This window comes from Talpa occidentalis, unplaced genomic scaffold (assembly GCF_014898055.3).
Source record: "Talpa occidentalis isolate TD23 unplaced genomic scaffold, MPIMG_talOcc4v2.1 talOcc4.12, whole genome shotgun sequence".
NCBI lineage: Eukaryota > Metazoa > Chordata > Mammalia > Eulipotyphla > Talpidae > Talpa > Talpa occidentalis.
The window spans coordinates 6274691-6292758 of record NW_023601212.1 but is presented as its reverse complement, the minus strand read 5'-3'; the positions used below and the strand labels follow the sequence as shown (position 1 = coordinate 6292758).

Below are 18068 nucleotides of genomic sequence, written 5' to 3'. Positions count from 1 at the left end.
TACCTCCCTGTCCCTAACAGCAGTCACCTCATGCCTTCCCCAGCCCCTGGCACCACAAAATCACTTTCTGTCTGTGGCTGTGCCTGTCTGGGGCGTTTCTTGTCAGTGGACTCACCGTGTGGCCTTGTGAGTCTGGCTTCTCTCCCTGAGTGTCGTGTGTTCAGTCCCTTGGTAGCAAATGTCAAGAGCTGCTCCCCTTTTCATGGCCGAGTGATGTTCCCGTGTGGCGCCCTCTTTTGACTGTTGAGAATCGTGTTCCTTGAGCACAGTCTGGGAGTGGAAATACTGGGTCGTGTGGTGACACTTTTTTGAGGAACTCTTCAACTGTTTTCCCCTTTTTACGCACCCCAGCCCCCCAGCACTGGTTACTGACCTCCTTGGGAGTCCAGCTGTGTGGGGGTGTGAGGTGGTGCTCTCTGGCCTCTATTTGCATCCCCCGCAGCCCCCCTCCAGCTCTGTCAGCTCGGTTCCCTCACTTGCGTGGGGCCGCTGCTCTTCCCCTCCTGCCTGCCAGCCTGGCCGTTAACCGTCTCATAAGCACAAAACCTGGCTCAGGATCTGGGCCTTCCGGGTTTGTTTTGCCCCCTGGCCGTTGGTTGGCCTCATCTCGGGGGGACCCTGGTAGTGATAGTAAAGCCGGCAGAGCCCAGCGGCCGACCCCACAGTGCGTGTTCAGGCTCCACGCCCCCACAGGCAGCCCTGCCTGCCTGTCTTTGTTGCTCAGGCGCACAGGGGCAGAATGGGGGCTTCAGGGACAGCCAGACCCCTTGGCTGGGTTGGAAGAGAAGCAGCAGTGGGGCCCCAAGGCCCGGGTAGGGGTACAGCACAGGCAAAGGCCAGGTGGGGAGCTGGGGAGGGCTGGAAATGAGGCTGAAGAGGGGCTGGGGGCAGCTGGAAAAACCCCTGAATCCCGGCTGAGGAGCTGCAGGCTAGGCCTGGGGTGGATGGGGGGCACAGAGGGGGGTCTCCGTTTTCTCCCTGTGATGTGGTGGCTGTACCCCTTAGAGTCACTGCTCTCGGTGCCTCAGAGTCAGCACTGGGCCCCTGCCAGGCGTACCTGAGCGAGCGAGGGGCGGGTGGGATAGAGCCTCACCAACAGCTCTCTAAGGAAATGTGGGCCCCGTGGGCCCTAAGGGGCCTGGCCAGGGCCAGTGGGCAGGGTGTGACCATGGCCAGAGGGCAGGCAGCGGGGCATTGTTGACAGCAGCTGATTCCGCCCCGTTCAGTAATTCTGCCTCGGCTGCCGGTAATCGCCCAGACCTACCAGGAGACATCATTTCCTGAAAGTCAGCCGGGCCTTAGGGGAAGTAGGCGCCGGCTGTGACTAACCCAACATGCAAATGCAGCCTGACTGAGCAAGTCCGCCCCAGTGGCCAGCTGCCGGTCATGAGGGAGCCGCTCTGCCCGCCTTCCTGGGGACCAGTCTGCCGTGCCATGTCCCAGCTGCACTTCTGGCTGCGGTTTGCAGCTCTCAACCAGGTAGCCTCCCTCTGTCCTCGCAGGCCACCCGCTGCCTCCTGGCCCGAGGAGCCCGCCCCCTCCCCCCTTTTTTTTTTTGGGCAGGAGAGGAAATATGGTTTCCCCGAGGAGAGTGAGGAGGGCTCAGGGCTTGTGGCCAGTATGGCGGGGGTGGGGTGGGGTGTGGCGGCTCAAACTGAAAGTGCTGGTGGCAGGTGGGAGGGCAACTTCAGGGCAACTTCCAGCCCGGCTGGCGGGTTCTAAAGGGAGGCAGGGCCTCAGGACTTGAGTGTCTATAGCTCCCTGGGATGTCCCGGGACAGGTAACAGTTGCTGTGAGCGAGCGGGGGCAGGTTTAGACCGACTGTGACTAGAAAGGTAGGAGCAGATCCCAGCCCCTCCTGGCTCTCCCCATGAACCTGGGTCACCATTCCGCCCCTGTCCAGGGCAGGTGGGCCACCCTGTCTCTGAAGGACATTTGTGCAGTCACGTCCCAGGCGTGGACCCCACGAGGGTCCAAGCAGCTGCAGACCTCCAGGGAAGGCAGCCAGCCATGAGGGGGTGTGGAGGGGGTAGTTCTATCCTCCTGGGCTGTGACCTAGGGGGCACTGCTTGGGCAGCCTTAGCTGGTCCTCCAGAACTGTTGGGGTGACCAACTAACTTCCTCCCCACACCTGAGGTTTGGGGTCCTGGGAGGAGGCACCAGGTGGGGCCACAGCCTGCAGGTGAGTCCAGGGAGGGGTAAACACGGGCTTGAGTGTTTGGGGGCTCCGGTGATAGCAATACTTATCTGGGAGGCACCCACAGAGGGTGACTCTGGGGTTCAGTCATTTTGGGCGGCTGCTGGTGGCTGCTGCAGTCTCAATAGGGAGTAGTGCTTCCTAGTACCACACCCACTCCAGAGCTGGGAGGGACCCCCGGGAACCCCACCTCTCCTGACCTTGGTGGCCTGCATGTGGCCCTGTTCCCTTCAGCCACCTTCTGTCCCCTATCTCCCCAAACTAGGGGCCCTGGAGGATGCCACTGGCAGCTGGGCAGCTGGTGGATGTGGTGTCCACAGACTGGGGAGAGAGCCCACGTTTTTAATGTACAGTATAGCTTAGGACAGCATTAGATTTTCAGAATTCTGTGAAGACAGTTCCAAGAATTTCCTGTACCCCACCCCCAGCTCCTTCAGAAACCAGCATCGAGGCGTCATTAACAACCAGCTTCCCCTGGGTGCTCCCCTGTCCGGGGCCAGCAGGACTCCACGGGACACTGAGGCCCTTGGGGCTGAGGCGGTCTCCCCCCGCCCCTTGCTCTGGCGCCCGGGCAGTTGTGAGAGGCCCTGGCCTGGAGTCCTATGGGACCACCCTGGTCTGGGCTTTCTAGTGTTTTTCTCATGGTCAGACTGGGCGGTGGGTTTGGGGGGAAGACCTCGGAGGGGACGTGTCCTCATCCTGTCACGTCAGGGCTCCCCGCTGAACACCCGGCTGGCCCTCTGAAGCTGACGGCCCCTCTGGCCCAGGGCTGCTCGGGCTTGGGTGCTGCGAGCTTCCTCCTCCGCTCTCTTGGGAAGGGCCCCAGTGCACCCACACAGGCATGGGGGTCCCCCTGAACACCGCTCTTTTGCCACCCTTCCTCCTCCATCCTTGCCAAGTCCTACCACCACCACCCCCCCCACCCCGCCTCGTGACTGTTTTGCCTCGGGGAAGCAGGGACACCTCGTGGGGTCCTGTGGGCTGCTGGTCACTCTGAACAGCCTGGCGGTGCCCTTGGGAGGGCCACATCTGAGCGTGGAGTTTGGTAGACACAGGCCGCCTCTGCCTGTGTGGGCCCCACCCCAGCCAGGCCACTGGGGTCTCTGCTCTGTGTTGAGTCCCAGGAACCACCACCAACCAGCTCCTGAGACCCGACCTTCCCTGAGTGGCCCACCAGACTCAGGCTGAGTCGCTTCTGAGTCCAGCTGCCCAGGGATGGTGGGGCTCCCAGACCTGGCCCTCAGCAGGCCCCCGGCGTCAGCAGGGCATATACCCACTGCCACTCCTGCTTCCCCCCGGGGGCTGCTCTGGCTGCTTGAGTGTCTGGACTCTCCATGAGGGTGTTGAGGGCCCCAGGGGCCATGAGGCATGCCCCTTCTTGCTGGGGTTGGTGTTCCTCTCCTGCCTTCATCTCAGACCTCAGAACTTTTATAAACCTTACCAGCCAGCGCCTGGGCCTGAGCCGATCCTGCCGGCAGTGTCTGCCTCCTCGCCTAGACTTGTCCAGGCAGCCAGGTCCAGCCCCATTCTCTTCAAGGGATGTTCTCCACAGCTGGTGGTGGGGTGGGCAGAGATATCTGGTGGTCAGAGCTGTATTTGTATTTGATGGAAGCCAGCGGCCATCCCCACTGACTCAAGCCATCAGCTGCCTCTACCCCTCACACGAGTAGCCAGGTGCCTCCGGCCAGGCAAGAGGTGTTTGCGTGGTCAAGGCCCCTAAAGTCACACGAGCCAGATAGGCAGAGGTTGGACTTTCCCACACGCCCCCTTTCTGCAGCCAGCACTGGACTAACCCATCCATCCGGTGGGCAGACTGAGCTTGAGCCTATCCCCTGAGAGGCCAGCAGGGGGACCCCTAGCCCTATCCTCCCACTACCTGCTGCTGCCCCACCTGCTGTCAGCTCAGTGCCCTGGAGCTGAGCCACCTCAGGCAGGAGTGTTAGTGGGCCAGTGTCCTGGCTGAAAGCCCTGAGAAAGCAGGGAGGTATCACCCAGACATGCCACCACCCACCCCCAGAAATAGGGATCTGACTCGGACTTGGATCACTGGGAGGTGAGCCGGAGAAACAAGACTGTGGGCAGGGCGTGTGGGGCAGGCCTGGAGCTATTCATGGCAACTTGGGAGCTGCAGAGACACCTCCCCCCAGAAAGCTGCTGAGGAGTAGCAGGCCTGGTGCACTGGTGCATCCCCTTTCTCCCAGAGTCCATTGAATTCTAGGGCCCCAGATCCCTCAGATCCTGACTGGTCAGCCTAGTACAGTCTCTGCCTCCCCCCAGTCTAGTGGAACACAAGTGCACTTGGCGACCAACGGCGGAGGCCTGTGGCCTGTGGGTGTAATTTCTGCCTGGGATCTGGGGGCTTCCTCCTCGGTGTCCCCGCAGTGGACCCCACCAGACCCCACCCTGCCCAGGAAGTGCCCTGACTAGTATGGTGGGATGCTGGTGCCCCCAGGCTCTCTGTAGGCCTACCCAGGCATGCTCCGCCCATGGCGGGCAGCAGAAGGGTCCTTTGGGGGCGCCTTCCTGCGGGGACGTCCGGTCTGCAAGGCGCATCCTGGTTAAAGTGCGTGTGGGGCCGGGCGTGTGCTGTCTCGGCGAACACCCGCATGGCCGCCCCTCACCCGGCCTGTCTTCCAGGAATCCTCATACCTCGAAGAGCTCTCGCCTGCCTCCATCTTCTCCTCGTCTGTGGACTCCCTCTCGGACATCGCAGACACCCATGACTACTTGCCCGCCGACAGCCTCAGCCAGGTGCCTACCATCTGGGATGTGAACACCGGCCCCGCTGGGCCTGACAAGGTCAGTGCCTGGAGCTCCAAGCGGTTGCAGCGTCCAGGGCTCCCTCGTGGGCTGCACGGGTCTGGGCTGTCCAGATGAAGGTGTCAGCCCAGAAAGTGCAGGGGCCAGAGAAACTCCCTTGCCGGGCTCCTCGTCTCTCCTAGGGGCAAGTCCCACCGTGGCCAGCCCCTCCTAGCCCACAGCCTCCTCAATCCGCAGCCCTCCCATGCCCTGCTCCGTGCCAGGCCCCGCGGGGGAGAGTGGTCACTGCTGCTCACGCTGGGACACTAGGCAAAGCCCAGAGTCACGGGGCGGGGTGTGTTCCTGGCAGCGAGTGGGTGGAGCCAGGGATACTGTTCAACCCCACACTGCCCAGACGCCCCCCTACAGAGAAGACCCAGCCCCAAAGTCCACAGACCAAGGGGGAGGTCCCTGGGCTAGAGAAACAAAGTCACATTGAAGGGACGGGTATAGGGGTCCTTCTGGATACACACTGTATGACTGAGGACTGGAGGAGGTATCACCAGGCAGGCCAGGTTAAGGGGACACGAGGGCAAAGACCTGGTGGCAGGGCCGAGCCCACCGGCTCTGGGGTCAATGGTGGGAACCAGGAGCGTGAGGCTGGCAGGGCCAGGTCCCAGGGCTGGGCATAGTTGGACTTATGGCAGCACAGTGAGCAGCTATGCCTGCTCTCTGCCAGGGCCGAGGCCCTGGTGTGTATCTTTGATGTTGCTCGTGGTGGACCCAGGGAGATGGTGGGAGAGGCAGGGAGGTGGCAGGGCCCAGGGCAGGTGAAGCCAACCCAGAAAGGTCACAGGTGAGCAGTGTACCCTGGTGTGCCAGGCCAAGACTCCAGCACATTCCCAGAACTGGGCGGCAGGGGCATCTGGTGAGGGAGACGCAGGCCCTGGAAGCCCCCATCCAGGACTTTCCAGAGTCCTCTGCAGGATGAGAGGCCCCCAGGCTTTGGGAGATGGAACCAGGGTTCTAGGTTCTCCAAGAGGTGGACATTAGAAATGTGTCTGGGGGCTCCTCAGGACCTGCAAGGGGATGTTCTTTGTCTGGTAACTGAGAGGAGCACTGCCTGAGGCACACACACTAATGAATACAAATGGGGGCATACCTGCCCGCCTCTGTGAGGGGCCTGAGCTCCTTTTCCACTGCCCTCCTGCATGCCCACCGAAGGGTGTCTACCCGGAGGGCCTGGGGCCCAGCCTGGGGTCTGCAGGGCATGGGAAATGCCCGAGCAGCCCTGGGAGGCCTGCCTTGGGGCCTCCATGGCTGAGCCAGGCTGTCCCATCTCTGGGAGCAGGGCCCAGTGAGGGTGGTGGCATTACCCGGGTCTCACCAGGGACCACTCCTGGCTTCAGGGAAGAGTATGTGAGGCATGGGCGGCTGCGGGGCGTGCTGGAGGGCATCTGAAATTCAATGCCTGTGCTCCACGCCTCACCACCCTCCAGGAACCCTGACTCAGCCTTCCAGGAACCTGGACTGTTTATTTGCTTTGTTAATTTTTTTAAAAGGAGGGAGCCAAGTATAGGTTTCTAGCCTCCCTGTACCTCACTTTCATCATCTCTTTTTTTGTTTAAAGATTTATTTTTATTTATTTATGCATACAAGAACTGGGGTGTGGGCTAGAGGTGTGGGGTGAGAGGACTCACCAGAGACAGAGTGAGAAGCAGAACAGGTGGATCCACTGAAATGCACTGCTGAGGGGAGCAGCGGGGAGACAGGAGAGGTCTGCTGCGCCATGTGGGTCAGCTCCCTGGCTGGGGATCGAACTCATGCTGCAGTGGCTACCGATAGATTGATAGCACTGAGACTTTAACCCCTGTGCCACCAGGGAGGCCCTCGTCATCCTTTTTGTTTTAAAAAAAAAAAAAAAAGCTTTGTCTGTGTTTTTAATGTTTTAAAGCAGTAGAAGTGAAGAAAATCAAGTCGGTTTCCATGGGAGTGAGACCCCCGTCAGCTCCAGGTCTCCAGACTAGAAACAACATTCATATTGGGGGCTCATGAGTGAAAACTTGGTCCTTAAGGTCACATCCTGGATCTTAGGATGTGGGTCTGGTGGGGATGGGATCTGGAAGTGACTGCCACTTCTGTCTCATTTTGCACGGATGAGTTTTTCGGTGTAGTGGCTCAGCCTGCCGTTTCCTGGCTGTGCATCCCAAGAGTGGGCAGGTTGAGGGCCCAGTTCTGCTGTGGCTGGATCTGGGTCTCCTGTGCTGGCCCACCTGCAGGCTCTGAAGGCCATGTTGATTCTGAGCCACAGGGACTGGCTCAGTCTGGGGTCAGTGGTGGGAACCAGGAGCGTGAGTGACAGGTGCCAGGGCTGGGCATAGTTGGACTTATAGCAGCGCAGTGAGCAGCTGTGCCACTATGACTGACCCACAGTCCCCCCATGGCTGACCTGCTTCCCACAGGGACTCTGGCTCTGCCCTTCCTGTTCTCCATCCTGATGGGTGAGACTCTTGGGCCTTCAGTCTCCCTGGGGGAGCACTGTTGGGACTGTGTCTGGCCCATGTCATTGCTCTGGTCATCCCCAAGATGGGTATGCCTGCAGAGTAGCCGCCACCTCGGGGGGCTCCCCCACAGCAGGAGGAGCCCCTCTGCGCCTGTATACCTCATGACCTGAACCCCTGTGCTGGGGTCTAGCAGGATGGGTCCAGCATGCCAGCATCAGAGGGCCAAGCAGCCCAGGGGAGGGCCCCAGGTTTGCCTGCCCATCCCCTGAGACACTCCTGCTGCTTTGTCCTGTCCTCCCTGCTCAGTGGGGAGCTTCTACCCCCCAAGTATCCACCACACTCCCTGAGTGTATGGCACACAGTAGGTCTCAGCCATTAGTCCCTGTCCTCTGCCTGTGCCTGAAGGGGAGGCCTGTTGCTCATTGAGACTGGCAGGAAGGAGGCAGGCGGGCCCAGGCTGAGGGTGGCATGGAGAGCGTCTTGGAAGTGGGGCGGGGCCCATCCAAGCACTCCCTCCCCACATCTGCCCTGCTCATGTCCCCTCTCATCTCTCCTCCAGCTGTTCCCACCCAGTGGACCCTTTGCAAGCTTCGAGGACCCCGTGCTCTCCCATCCCAGTACCCCACTTCTTGTCAGCTATCAGGTGAGCTCACCCCTTCCCCAGCCCTGCCCACCTGTCCTGGGGACTCAAGGTCCTGGAGTAGGGAGGGCCGCACACACTCATGGCACCTTCTGTGCCAGACCCTCAGCTGCTCAGACAGGGACTGCCTGTGTTACAGATGGTTGTTGGGATACAACACTCTGGGGGACAGGCAGGCTCTGTCCCCATCACTCCATCTCTGGGCTGGCAGACCAGGTCCCCCCGCAGAGGGGAAGCAGGCTGCTGGGAGGGGCAGGATTGACCCCTGCCTGACACTCCAGCTTCAGTCTCAGAGCCAGCCCGAGGAGGAGGATGAGGTTGAGGAGGATGAGGCAGAGGAGCTGGGCCACACGGAGACCTACTCAGACTACGTGCCGTCCAAGTGTGAGTGTGCCCTCCCCGCTGGGGCTGAAGGCAGGCGTGGGAGCTGCGGGTGGCTCTGGGGCCACTCTAGATCACGGGCCTAGTCCACGCTTCAATATAAACTCCGAGAGCCAGCAGGGTGGAAACAAAGCCAGCCGCCATCTCCTCGGCCCAGCAAGGTCTTTATGGATCTGGGCCCCTCCCCGCTCCTGCCCTCCTCCATCAGAGGGTCCCTCTCACCCTGGGCCCACACCGGATCCTAGCACCCTAACCATTGCGCGCCCCTGCCCCTCAGTCATACCCTCCTCCCCATGGCAATGCCCTTGACCTCCCCCTGGCCACACCCCTTCAGCCAAGATCGGGAAGCAGCATCCTGACCGAGTGGTGGAGACCAGCACACTGTCCAGTGTCCCGCCGCCGGATATCACCTACACCCTCGCCCTGCCCGCCTCGGACAGTGGGGCCCTGTCCGCCCTGCAGCTAGAGGCCATCACCTATGCCTGTCAGGTACCCGGGTCTCCCACCTGGTCCCATCCCGCACACAGGTCTCGGTGGGACCCCTGAGGAGCATCCCCCCAGGCCCTGACCTCCATCCTCCAACCCGTAGCAACACGAGGTCCTGCTCCCCAGTGGGCAGCGGGCTGGCTTCCTCATCGGCGACGGGGCCGGCGTGGGCAAGGGCCGCACGGTGGCCGGCATCATCTTCGAGAACTACCTGCGGGGCAGGAAGAAGTCCCTGTGGTGAGTACCTGCCCTGCGCCCGCACCCCCTGTTTGTGGTGGGTGGGAACAGGGCCCTGACCCCCACCATGTACCTGCACCCCAGGTTCAGCGTGTCCAACGATCTCAAGTATGATGCAGAGCGTGACCTGCGGGACATCGAGGCCCCCGGCGTTTCGGTGCACGCGCTGAGCAAGGTGGGCGGGGCCTGCTGCTGGCCCCCCTCCTCTCCTGTGGGCTGCTGGAACCCAGGCCTCAGGATGGGTGGGCACGCCTTGTTCCCCTCTCCTCACATGCCAAGGACCCGGCGCCCCTGGTCTGGCCTCCCCCACAAGTCCCTGTGCGTTTCTGCATGCCCCTCTCCCCGCAGATCAAGTATGGTGACAACACTACCTCAGAGGGCATCCTCTTTGCCACCTACTCGTCCCTGATCGGCGAGAGCCAGGCTGGTGGGCAGCACCGCACGCGTATCAGGCAGATCCTGGAGTGGTGTGGGGAGGACTTCGATGGCGTAGTATCCTGACCGGCCGCGGGGAGCAAGGCGGGGGCCAGCGGGGGTGGGGGGAGGTGCTGGAGGGATGGGGCCAGAGAAGGGCAGGAGGGGGTGAGGCGCGAAGGAGTGTGAGGTGTGAGGACTTCCCGGGTGTGGGACCCCCTCAGAGGAACGGCCAGGGCTCAGAGGCTCAGGCCCAGCGTCGGCGGGAGTCACCTGTCCTTGTGATCCCGGGGCCCTCCGCCCCAGCTGGCTGGACGTCACTGGCCTGGCACAGCTGGGCGGTGCCCCCTGGAGGAGGTGTGAGAGCACAGAGTATCCCTTCCCCTTTGACACTGCCTCCAATTGGGCCAGTGACCCAGAGCAGAGTGCCAGGACTGGGAGGGACTCTGCCTTGCCTCCTCCTCCAGAGCTCAGTAGTGCTGCTTCTGCCCCGTCAGTCTGTGGAGCAGCAACGTGCAGGAAGTATAAGCAAGACCAGCCGGGGCTGGAGTTCGCCTTTCTTGTTAGCAGTGCTCTTCCTGAGAGTCCTCAGTCTCCCCTCGCCCGCACAAGCCGCCAGGCCCGAGTCTGCACAGGTGCCTGCGGGGAGCCTTCCGACTTCAGAGCAGGGGCGCTGCCCCGGGCTTGGTGGACACCATCCTCCCCCAGCCCCTACGTTGAGGCGGCCCTGGCGTGCCATCCCACAGTGGTTTCCAACCTCTCTGCGTTATGTTTGGCTCTGGAATGAGGCTATTTCCAGGGTGTCCCTCATCCCTTCTCTCTGCTTGGAGTGGTCAAGGAAGTGGGGTCACCTGCCCCCAAGGCCACCCAGCATTTCCCTCTGGCTCCTGCTTCGAGACATTGACAAGGGAGTGTGGATCCGGTGTGTCCTTTTTGTTCGCAAGGGTGAGTTCACAGACTCACCATTGGGTGAGGCACTTACTTTAGTGCCTCGTGTGTGTCACAGAACAAAACGTAGACAGGCTAACCACACTGAGCGATGTCCCCTGGAGGCTGTGTGTTCAGCACAAACCTGGGCTTTCAACATGTGTCTCTGCAGTTTCCCAGCAGGCCCTCTGGACCCCCGTGTGTGCCTACCCGATAGGCATGTGTCCCTATAACTTGCTTTTTCCCCTTAAAATGTCAAGGCCTTCTATGTCTTCTGTTTTGCTTCATCAGTGTGGACTTTCAAACAGATTGCTATAGATTCATGTGCAGTTGTGACCGAACCCAATACCCAGCTGCCACGGCGGCCACTCAGTGGGGCCTTGAGTGGACACAGCCACCCCTCTTGGCCAGGCCCGCTTCTCTTGATGCCCTGAGACTGTGAGTTTGTTGTGAAGCCTCACATGCCACATTTTAGTCTGCACTGTGGGGGAGCCTAGAGACTGTGTCCTGCTGGGCCGGGTGGCCTTACATGCCCCTAGGTCTCGGTGATCTCTAAGCACGCTTTGCCAAGTTCCCCTACCAGGAAAGTGTGGGTCCTGGGACTGCCAGCTTTCCAAAACCATCCTTAACCCACGCCTCCCAGATTGTGTTTGACGAGTGCCATAAAGCCAAGAATGCCAGCTCCACCAAGATGGGCAAGGCTGTGCTGGACCTACAGAACAAGCTGCCTCAAGCCAGGGTGGTTTATGCCAGTGCCACAGGTGAGGGCCACATTGGGTTGCAGCTGCCAGGATAGAGGGGAGTCTCATCTTGTGTGCTGTCATTGATTAGTGATGTCTGCTCTGGTGCAGCTATTGGGGGGGTGACCTATGTGCTATCCACTGGCTTTGCCAGCCTGCACCCCAATTTACCTTGGCTCCTGTAGCATCTTGAAACCTGGCCCAAGGAGTTCACGCTCCCTATCAGGGGCTTCCCCTCTGCCAACTGCCTCTAGCCACTTGATACCCCTAGTCAATTTGGGCCTCTGAACCTGGCCCTTGATCCAACTGTGGGGCTGTGTCGTCTCCAAGACCCCCGACCCCACTAGGTTGGAAGAGCTGATAGAGTCCTCCTCAGGTGCCTCTGAACCACGGAACATGATCTACATGAGCCGCCTCGGCATCTGGGGTGAGGGCACGCCATTCCGCACCTTTGAAGAGTTTCTGCATGCCATTGAGAAGAGGTGAGCTCCCTTCCCTGCGCATGATGGGAGTTGGAAGGGACCCATGGGGCTCCTGCCCCTCACATGCCAAGGTCTGGTTTTAGGTGTAGCTGCTCCACCCTCCCCATCACTGTTAGGGGCCAGAGCCCCCTCTTTCCCTGGGTTGGTAGCCCCAGGGTCTCTATGCATTTGGCCCTTTCTCACCCTCTTGGCCTCAGCTGGGGGTGTCAGCTCCTCCCCAGAGTTGCTCCATCCCTCCATGGGACCCAGTTCAGGCTTGACCGGGTCTGCCCAGTGCCGAGGTGACCCTGTGTCCATGTCCACAGGGGTGTGGGCGCCATGGAGATTGTGGCCATGGACATGAAGGTCAGTGGCATGTACATCGCACGCCAGCTCAGCTTCTCTGGGGTCACCTTCCGCATTGAGGAGATCCCCCTGGCCCCGGCCTTTGAGCGCATCTACAACCGCGCGGCTCTGTTGGTGAGTGGGTGGAGGTGTGAGGGCTGGGGGTCTCTGACTGGTGGACAATGTGCATTCTTTGAGTTTTGGAGTTGCTTGGAATTACACCCTTGTCACCCCTCAGCACCCTCTACCCTGTGCTTAAAGAGCTTCCAAAAAGTGAAGGGCACTTCCCACTGTGCCGGGTGGCCTATGCCATTCTCACCATGGAGCTGTCAGCACACGATTTGGTCTTTTAATGTCCCCGAGTGTTGGGGTACAGGCAGTGCCTCCCTGTGGTTCTGCTTACCCCACTATGCGCCAAGCCCAGGCCAGGCGGGCCCCCCTGGCCTGAGCAGCAGCGAGCTCAGTGGTGTGTCGTTGCAGTGGGCCGAGGCTCTGAGCGTGTTCCAGCAGGCGGCGGACTGGATCGGCCTGGAGTCCCGCAAGTCCCTGTGGGGCCAATTCTGGTCAGCCCACCAGCGCTTCTTCAAGTACCTGTGTGTGGCCGCCAAGGTGCAGCGGCTGGTGGAGCTGGCCCACCAGGAGCTGGCCCGGGACAAGGTGAGCTAGCAGGCAGGGAGTGGGGTCTGCTTCATCCCCCGGTGGTGGCCAGGGCTGAGGCCACTGGGCCTCTCCCTCCCTGCGCTAGGGTCGAGCCTGGGGCTGGGAACCTGACTGTCCCTCTCACAGTGGAGAGCAAGCCCCGTGCCCGGGATGGGGACAGTGGAGGCAAACCGTGGGTTTCCACTGCAGAGGGTGGGTCTGGGCCTGGCGCCTCCCTGTGGGCCCCTCGGGGCCACTCTGCAGGCTGGTGAGGGAGCAGCCCCTGAGCCCGGCTCACTCCTTCCCCCCAAACTGTAGTGTGTGGTCATCGGGCTGCAGTCCACAGGCGAGGCGCGGACCCGCGAAGTGCTGGACGAGAGGGACGGGCAGCTCGACTGCTTTGTCTCGGCAGCCGAGTGAGTGACTCTGTGGCCCCTTCCTTTTAAGATTTATTTTTATTTATTTATGCGTAGAACAGAGGTGGGGGGTGGTGGTGAGAGGACTCACCGGAGACAAAGCAGGGAACAGAACAGGCAGATCCACTGAGATACACTGCTGAGGGGAGCAGCAGGGAGACAGGGAGGTCTGCTGGACACTGGGGTCAGCTCCCTGGCAGGGATGGAGCTCAGGCCGCAGTGGTGATAGCCTGAGACTTAACCCCCCAGGCTACCAGGGGGGCCCCTGTGGCCCCATTTTTAAGTGATCCTGGAAGAGACTCGTGCATCCTGGGGGCCAACCTAATGGCCTGGCCCTGCCTGTGTCCAACCCCCTATGGGAGCCAGCCCAGCATGGGGACCCTTGCCTGTTCCTCCTCACCCCAGATCCTCCTCCAAGTCCAGCACGTGCTCCTCCTTGCTACAGAAACCCCCTCCCTGCTCCCCGGGCTGTCCCGTGACTGCCCGCTGCTGCTGGGTGTCTTCCCAGTGCAGACACACACAGGGCCCCACACCACTTACAGTGTCCAGCCCTGTGGCATGACCCCATGCTCAGAAGGACCTCTGCTTCTGCTTTCAGGGGTGTCTTTCTGTCATTGATTCAGAAGCACTTTCCTTCAACCAAAAGGAAGCGGGATCGAGTCAGCAGTAAGAGAAAACGTAAGCGCCCACCTGCCCTGCCCTTGGCCCACCCAAGCTGCGGCCCCCTGGGACTTCCTCCCCACTTCGTTGCTCGCGCTCTGTCTAGTCTCTGTCCTTTCTGTGCGTCCCTAGCTCGGCCTGCCAGTCTGCTCCCTCCCAGTGCCCCCTGCTCTTCTCTGACCCCCACCCCAGGTAAAGACCAAGGATCAGCTCATAGAGGGAAGTGAGGCTCACTAACCTTAGGTCACACGGCCAGGACTGGGATCCAGAGCTGGGCCCCAAGACCTGGGTCTGTCCACCTTGTGAGACCCCATCTGCCCACTCCGCCCCCCTCCTGTCTCCTGGGACGGCCTTCTGGATGTGCTGATAGCAACGGTGTGATATATGGCCCCTGAGTGTGTAGCCTCCCTGGGTGCCTCCTGAGGATACATGACTGTGTCCAGCAGTCAGAAAGGGACATTAAAATTACCTCTTTGCACCAGGCCCTAGCCCGGTGCAGGACCAAGGAGGGCAGCCAAAGGCAAGAGGAGCAAAGGGCTTAGAGCAGGTGGTGCCAGCATCCAGGCAAGGCCTGTCCCCAGACAGTTCCTTCCCCTCTTGGGGAGCTGCACTGAACCCGTCCCGCAGGCTGGTGTAACAGGGCCAGGCCTCATGGACCCTCGCTCCATGCAGGACGGCCACGGGGCCGCGGGGCCAAGGCATCCCGGCTGGCATGTGAGCCAGGCGTGATCCGCATCAGTGACGACAGCAGCACGGAGTCCGACGCCGGCCTGGACAGTGACTTCCACTCCTCCCCTGAGTCCCTGGCAGATGATGATGTGGTCATTGTGGACGCCGTTGGGTTCCCAGCCGAGGAGCGCGGTAAGCTCCTCCCAGCGGGCTCCCCAGGTGGGGAGATTCTGGATCAGAGGAGTCTGGTGAGAGGCCGAGTAAGGCTCACCCAGCAGCCTGGGGTCAGGAGCACTCCCAACCCCTCACCTCACCTCCTTCACTCACCAGTCCTGCAGCTGAGCGCACGCCGGCTCTAACCTCCCGTCTGCCCTGTTCATCCCACTCTGACGTCTGTCTGTCCTGCCCACCCAGACTCCCCGAGTCTGGCCGGGTTGTCCAGGGTGGCCCATGATCTCCTTGTGTTCGGGCCCATGGGATGCTCAGGGCTTGCAGTTATCCTGAGGTCACACAGCCAGGACTGGGGTACAGAGCGGGGCCACATTGATCTGGGGGAACAAGCACAGAAAAGTCATTGACCAGTGTCCTTGGCTGTCCTGGTGTTTCCTGCGCATCTGGCTGCCCCCCACCCCCAGTGGGCCCCCACTCCTCATGGATCCCCTCAATCTCATGGCCCAAGATTGAGTCCCACTGCCGGCAGGGCTGCGAGCCCTGGCTGACTGTTCCTTCCTGACCCCGGCCCCCACAGGCCCTCTGTATCCCCCACAGCGGGACCTGCATGGCCCCGGTGTGCTGGAGCGGGTGGAGCGGCTGAAGCAGGACTTGCTGGACAAGGTTCGGGCGCTGGGCCAGGAGCTGCCAGTCAACACCCTGGATGAGCTCATCGACCAACTGGGGGGCCCCGAGCGGGTGGCTGAGGTGAGTCCTGTCACTGACACCCAGACCCCCCGCCACACACTAGGCCCAGGCTCTGTGCCCCCCTCCCCACACCCCAGTGTGTGGCTCTCTGGGTCCCTTCTCTCCCCCTCACCTCTGTGCCCTTGACTAGGGCCCCTCTCATAGGCTTCCCCTGATCTGTGTGGCTCTAAGCGACTTAGTATAATCCCTGCATCTGCCCTGTGGGCTGCCTGAGCCCAGACCCAAGGCCAAGCTGTTGACCCAAGGTCCTCAGCTCACCACACATACCTCGGAACCCAGGGTACAGGTGGGAAGATGGGGAAACTGAGGCAGAAGGTGACCAGCCACTGAGTGGCCGCACTGGCTGACAGTCATCCCCTTGCTCCCTGAAATGGCCACAGATGACCGGCAGGAAGGGCCGTGTAGTGTCCAGGTCCAACGGGACGGTGGCTTTTGAGTCAAGGGCGGAGCAAGGCCTGTCCATCGACCACGTGAACCTCAGGGAAAAGGAGCGCTTCATGAGCGGGGAAAAGGTGGGGATCTTGGGGGTAGGGGCCATAATGGAGGGACTGGTGGCTGTGGGGGTGTGACTACTGGGCTCCCATTTTCTCATGCACCTGGGCCTGGGAGATAGAGCCCAGGAGGGCCCTGGGTGACAAGGCACGGGGAGCTTATGGGCGTTACCCTGAACCACGGAGCACTTAGTCTGCTGGGCCTCTGCTGTCATGCACGCTCGTGTCTGCACACGGTGTGGGTTTGTGCCTGTGTGCCTACCACCCATGAGCACGTGCGTGCTGTGTGCTTACACCTGTGTTCTGAGGGCCCATGGGCCTCCCTGGCCATGCCTACCCTTCATACACCACCTTGCTCTATGCGGAGCAGGCATGGGAAAGCTGATGTGACATGGGGTGGGCAGGTATGCCCTCAGAGTGGCCTGGGAGTGGTCCAGGCTCCAGCCTGAGTCCACCTGTGTTCCCCCAGGGTCACGTGCCTAAACTTGCTGTGTGGGTCACTGACCCATGGACCCAGGTGGCGCTGCATGGGATACATGGCACGGAGCAGTGGGCGGCCCCCGCCACTCACCATCCCATCTACTTTTGTGCAGCTCGTGGCCATCATCTCCGAGGCCTCCAGCTCTGGCGTCTCCCTCCAAGCTGACCGAAGGGTCCAGAACCAGCGACGCCGGGTCCACATGACGCTGGAACTGCCTTGGAGTGCAGATCGTGCCATCCAGCAGTTTGGTGAGCTCTGCTCCCACCCCAGATCGGCCCTGCGGGTCCCTGAGAGCATGGCCCTGAGAACCCTCCTCTGCCCCCAGGCCGGACCCACCGATCCAACCAGGTCTCGGCACCGGAGTACGTCTTCCTCATCTCGGAGCTGGCTGGGGAGCGCAGGTTTGCCTCCATCGTAGCCAAGCGGCTGGAGAGCCTGGTGAGCTGTGGTGGGGGTGGACGGGCTGGCCCGAGGGACAGTGGACTGGCCTGGGGCAGGGGGCTGACGCAAGGAGGGGATGCTGACTGGGGACTGGCCCAGGAGGGGTGGGATGCAGGGAGGAGCATGGGACACATGTGATGGCCTCCCCCATCCCGGGCAGGGGGCTCTGACCCACGGGGACCGCCGCGCCACTGAGTCCCGGGACCTGAGCAAGTACAACTTTGAGAACAAGGTGCCCAGGGCATGGGGAGGACTGGGTGGGAGGGGTCGGGGTGCCAAGCTCAGCCTCTGACTGGCCCTCCCCGTCTTCCCGCAGTACGGTGCCCGGGCCCTCAGCTGCATTCTTGCCACCATCCTGAGCCAGACAGAGAACAAGGTGCCGCTGCCCCAGGGCTATCCTGGAGGGGACGCTGCCTTCTTCAGAGGTGAGCTGGAGGCACATGGAGGGTCCCACTGAGGGGCAGGGCAGCAGGCCCGGAGCAGTTGGGGTGATGGGATTTGTAAATTGGCTTTATAGACACTGGTTTTACGTGTACACTGACACCAAGGGGACAGTGATGGCAAGGGGACCGCCAGGGGTAGGGGTGAGGGGGGCCGGTGGGTGGAGGAACAGCTTGTGAGCCCCTCCCTCTTACAGACATGAAGCAGAGCCTGATGTCGGTTGGCATCGGCGGGCGGGAATCCAGATCCGGCTGCCTGGACGTGGAGAAGGGTGAGTCCCCTGCACGGCAGCCTCGTGGGCCCTTCCCTCCTCCCAGGTGGGCTGGGCGGGCCCAAAGCTTCCCATACAGCCTGAGGCTCCCTGCCCTCCTGCCAGACTGCTCCATCACCAAGTTTCTGAACCGCATCCTGGGGCTGGAGGTGCACAAGCAGAACGCGCTGTTCCAGTACTTCTCCGACACCTTCGACCACCTCATTGAGATGGACAAGAAGGAGGGCAAATATGACATGGGCATCCTGGGTGAGCCTGCAGGCCTGGGGGGCGAGGGGCCGGCTTCCCACCTCACAGAACGCTGTCGGGCAGGACTGGGTGACCAGGACACTGGCTGTTGGGGGAGCCTCCAGCATGGGGATGGCCCATGTGGTGCTGTGCTCCCCCAACTCCGCCTCCCCACAGATGGGGGCACTGAGGCCTGTGGCAGGAGTGGAAGCCCAGGAAGGGGCAGGACTTGGACATCATGGAGATTCAGCGAGGCTCTGGGGCTATAAAAGGGGGGCCACAGGGCTTCCCTTTCAGGTGTCCCCCCTACTGGGAAGTTTTATGTAGATATAAAGCACATAG

At 61.5% G+C, this 18068-nt stretch overlaps 1 protein-coding gene across 3 annotated transcripts in view; it reads left to right on the top strand.

Moving 5' to 3' along the window:
* The window catches only part of SBNO2 (strawberry notch homolog 2), a 45822-nt gene that overhangs the window by 24464 nt on the left and 3290 nt on the right, over positions 1-18068 (top strand). Inside the window, exons 1-23 of one of the 3 annotated variants that reach the window (XM_054693006.1) lie at positions 947-1479; positions 4835-4996; positions 8000-8083; positions 8362-8464; positions 8796-8950; positions 9051-9184; positions 9269-9359; positions 9533-9676; positions 11169-11286; positions 11642-11747; positions 12053-12206; positions 12552-12728; positions 13029-13126; positions 13725-13804; positions 14459-14647; positions 15204-15373; positions 15754-15885; positions 16458-16593; positions 16671-16783; positions 16947-17018; positions 17103-17211; positions 17424-17498; positions 17604-17747. In XM_054693006.1, the coding sequence (XP_054548981.1) occupies positions 1387-1479; positions 4835-4996; positions 8000-8083; positions 8362-8464; positions 8796-8950; positions 9051-9184; positions 9269-9359; positions 9533-9676; positions 11169-11286; positions 11642-11747; positions 12053-12206; positions 12552-12728; positions 13029-13126; positions 13725-13804; positions 14459-14647; positions 15204-15373; positions 15754-15885; positions 16458-16593; positions 16671-16783; positions 16947-17018; positions 17103-17211; positions 17424-17498; positions 17604-17747 (2839 nt within the window). In that variant the 5' untranslated portion in view covers positions 947-1386. Of the gene's footprint in view, positions 1-946; positions 1480-4834; positions 4997-7999; positions 8084-8361; positions 8465-8795; positions 8951-9050; positions 9185-9268; positions 9360-9532; positions 9677-11168; positions 11287-11641; positions 11748-12052; positions 12207-12551; positions 12729-13028; positions 13127-13724; positions 13805-14458; positions 14648-15203; positions 15374-15753; positions 15886-16457; positions 16594-16670; positions 16784-16946; positions 17019-17102; positions 17212-17423; positions 17499-17603; positions 17748-18068 lie in introns of those variants that run through there. The other 2 variants (XM_037504903.2, XM_037504901.2) reach the window with 2 other exon arrangements.